This window comes from Rhagoletis zephyria, unplaced genomic scaffold (assembly GCF_001687245.7).
Source record: "Rhagoletis zephyria isolate East Lansing unplaced genomic scaffold, Rhagoletis_zephyria_1.1 Rzeph_scaffold_07223, whole genome shotgun sequence".
NCBI lineage: Eukaryota > Metazoa > Arthropoda > Insecta > Diptera > Tephritidae > Rhagoletis > Rhagoletis zephyria.
The window spans coordinates 28,583-32,221 of record NW_016164306.1 but is presented as its reverse complement, the minus strand read 5'-3'; the positions used below and the strand labels follow the sequence as shown (position 1 = coordinate 32,221).

At 35.7% G+C, this 3,639-nt stretch overlaps 1 protein-coding gene across 1 annotated transcript; it reads right to left on the bottom strand.

Moving 5' to 3' along the window:
* Positions 1-2,082: 2,082 nt before the first annotated feature.
* Positions 2,083-3,341, bottom strand: LOC108373999 (uncharacterized). The gene is made up of 2 exons (XM_017629945.1): positions 2,423-3,341; positions 2,083-2,341 (listed from the first exon to the last, which is right to left on the bottom strand). The coding sequence occupies exons 1-2, from the start codon at positions 2,949-2,951 to the stop codon at positions 2,220-2,222; spliced, it is 651 nt and encodes a 216-aa protein (XP_017485434.1). The 5' UTR covers positions 2,952-3,341; the 3' UTR covers positions 2,083-2,219.
* Positions 3,342-3,639: the final 298 nt, after the last annotated feature.

Here is a 3,639-nt window from a genome sequence, read left to right as displayed (position 1 = left end):
TACTGAAAAACTGTTTTTTACAAAATACAATGATATCTTTAATTCGCTACACAGAGTATAGGCTTTGAGTGCTAAATTGCGACGAAGCTATTTTTATTGAATTCTGAAAAGAAATCTAACGAGGAGATGAGGAAATTCTTAACTGTGTAGAACTATAAAATAAATGTCAAATATGGTAAAGAGAAAGTTGAGAAGTATGTGGTTCACATGCCGTTTACGCTTCATCGAGTTTTAGAGTTTAATGAAAAAGTATATATCACTAATACGAACATATGTGCACACAGACATGTGCACTAGGGTGGTCCAAAAATAAACTGGGTAAACAACTTTTAGGAAATTTCTTGTTGGCACCCCCAGAATTATAGAAAATTTAAAGTAAGGAGAATTATATTTTTCATTTTCAAATCGATTAAAATTTAACCGTGGCGTTTTGCGTTCACAATTCTCTGGAGGCTTAATTTTTTTACTGAATATGATAAGTTTTTTTTTAATGAAAGCTAATAAAATTATCAAGAGAAAGGTTGAGTCCGAGTTTTGAAATCTTATTTGTTTGTGTTAAATTTTTTTGTGCAAAGTGTGGAAAAAGTCGCAATTTTGAAGAAAGTCGATTCTCTTGTTTCAGTTAACAACACTGGTCGACGGCCAAAATTTACCAGAGACGCCGTTATGAAATTCGTATGTAAAATCACCCCCTGATTCCGAAAATCAAGGTTATTTTTAATTTTATGGTACCGTTTTTGAGATATTTGCAATTTACCGTTTTTGCAAAAAAAAAAAAATTGGGTCCACTTAATCATATATATCTCAAGAACGAATTAAGCAATTCCAAAACGGTTTGAAGCTTTTAAAAGGTAATCAAATTTATCTATAAGCTGTGCATACAACACTTTTTGCTAGGCCCTGTAGATTCAAAGATAACGAACAATCATTACCGATTTTTTCAATTTTTTTTGTAAAAATATAAAAAAAAATTGTACTTTGCGGGGAAGGATCTCGAAAACCTTTTATTTTTTTGCAGATTTTTTTTTCTCCCTTAGCTCTGTTGTATTACAAAAAAAATAAGTTATCATCGAAGAAAATCGATGCAAAACTACGTAAGTTATAAGCGATCAAATAAAAATACCCAGGTTGCGCAATTTCAACGTATACCTCAAAACGCATGTATGGTATAAAGAAGAGTGCTATGCTCTGTTTCTATTGAGTTAAAAGTTCAATTTATGAATGAAATTACCCATATTTTTGACTTTTTTTTTAAATTTATTTATGTTTATACTATATTCTAACAATCTTTATCTTAATTTGATTTTACTATGTTGTCGAAATAATTATGTGTTCTACTTTGACGCTTATTCAGTTTAGGATCGGTTTCTCTTATGAGAAACCAGCAGTAATCACCCATCATTGCGACGTCCCAGAATCCTTGATATCGATTCTCAATTAATTTCATTTGCTGATGAAACCTTTCGCCATGTTCATCACTTTCGTCGCCAAGATTTGCCGGAAAAAAGCTCAAATGTGAGTGAGAAAGTGAATTTTTAAAGACATATTTACGCCCATTTTCTCATAATTATTGATTAGGTCGTTCACTATCTGCTCGTAGTTAGGGCTTTTGTGTATACCGAGAAAAGAAGCAACGACCTTTTCAAAGGATTCCCACGCTGCTGCCTCAACTGATGAGAGTAGTCCTTTGAATTGATTATTGTTGATCAACTTTCTTATTTGTGGTCCAACAAAAATACCTTCCTTTATCTTGGCTTGAGAAATATCTGGAAAAACTGTTTTCAAATAGTCGAATGCTTCGCCTTCTTTGTCCAAAGCCTTAACAAAGTTTTTAATGAGACCGAGCTTGATGTGTAAGGGTGGAAGTATGATTTTCTCTTTCTTGACAAGAGGGGTGTATTTGATGTTATCCACACCAACGGTAAACTCGACTCTTTCCGGCCAATCCTTTCTGACGTAGTGGTCCTTACGAGCTCGGCTATCCCACTTGCAGAGGAAGCAGCAGTGCTTGGTCTAGCCACTTTGTAGACCGCATAGCATTGCAACGACTTTGAGATCAGAACATATTTTCCAATCATGCTCTTCATATTTGATAAATTTGAGTATTTTTTGCATTTCCTCGTAGGTTTCCTTTGTATTTACTGCATGTGCAATCGGGATAGAAGGCTTTTTGTTACCAATATGCAATAATACAGCCTTCAAACTCAGTTTATTGCCGTCTATGAACAATCGCCACTCTTTTGAATCATATGTTTGACCAAACTCTTTGAATAAACCAGGGATGTCGTTGCAGTAGCATATACTGTCTTTCTTGGTATAGTGTTTGGAAAATGGTTCGTGACGAGTTCTACTATATGTCACCTTAACATCGGATGACACAAATTTAAATTGTTGCATACGAGAAGTGTGGTCTCGGCCTTTTCCTTGGATAGTTCCAAATCTCTTATCCAATCATTAAGTTGTGCTTGTGACAGAACGTTTCTTTCGTTTTCCATGCGAAATTCAGTACAACTTGATCCCCCGCACTCAGATGTTACTGTTGACAATGGAACTGGATCCGCAACTGCCGTTGAATGTAGTACTGGTAATGTCACTGTAGGTACGCTAGCATAGGTTACTCCTCTTGATCTTCCAACGCCAAGTACTTTTGTTTGACAAATATAACACTCTATTGAATGGCAAGTAGGTTCTCTCCATATCATTGGTGTATCAAATTTTGTTTGTTGTCCTGATTCCCACTGAATCAATTCTACTCGACACGATGTACACAAAGTGTTCGGTGTCCATGGTTTTTCAGCATTTTTAGGCTCAATTCCAAAATACTTGGAGTATAAAGTTTTGATATGATCTGAGAACACTCGTCGTCGCCTTATGATAGTATATTGGCCACACATGAAACAGAACATATCTGGATCCTTATTACACTCAAATTCTCGCGTCCTTTTACTCATTTTATTTTTTTTTAATAAATCACGGTTTTGAAATTAGACTTATGAACTGAACTATCCCGGCGAGCCTTGAAGATGTTATGAAGTTTCAAAGCGCATTAACTCATATTTATACTCGGAACAAGAATAAAATTGAAAAAATCAAATCTTACCTAGACAGAAAGGTTCCTTTTTATAACAAGCCGGGAAAAGAAAATACTACCTGTTTTAGATGTAGGCTTTAGAAATTTTCTGTGTCTTATAATTTTGAAAATCTACCTGCATACTTACCCATAACTGACGGAAATACATGTTTATAACTACATGCCTACAGCAGGTTTCGAACCCAACCACTCTTCCTTTCGATGCAACCACTCTACCTACTATAATACAATTCGAATATTAAAAGTACTATTTGATTTATTTAAAGAAAAAGTGTTATCATTGTTATGGTGTTATTCGTTTATCCGGATAATATCTCACTTGCACTTCGTTTGTATGCTACGTGTAGCTCTGTGCCAACCTCCGATGACTTCTGCTGCACTTTCGTGTCATTGGGTAGCTGCCTGGGAGCTACGATGACGTCTTTGGAGCAGCAAGGTTGCTCCTCCGAGTTAGGGTATTCGGTGTCGGCGGCATCTTTGTCTACCACGGGCATCGACGGTTTGGCTTTCTCCCTAAGTTTTACTACGCCAAAGCCATAGTTTACCAC

Coding starts and splice junctions, on each gene's coding strand:
- LOC108373999 (XM_017629945.1), bottom strand. CDS start 2,951: ATGAGTAAAAGGACGCGAGAATTTGAGTGTAATAAGGATCCAGATATG. Junction 2,342..2,422: donor AGATTTGGAACTATCCAAGG/AAAAGGCCGAGA, acceptor TAGTAGAACTCG/TCACGAACCATTTTCCAAAC.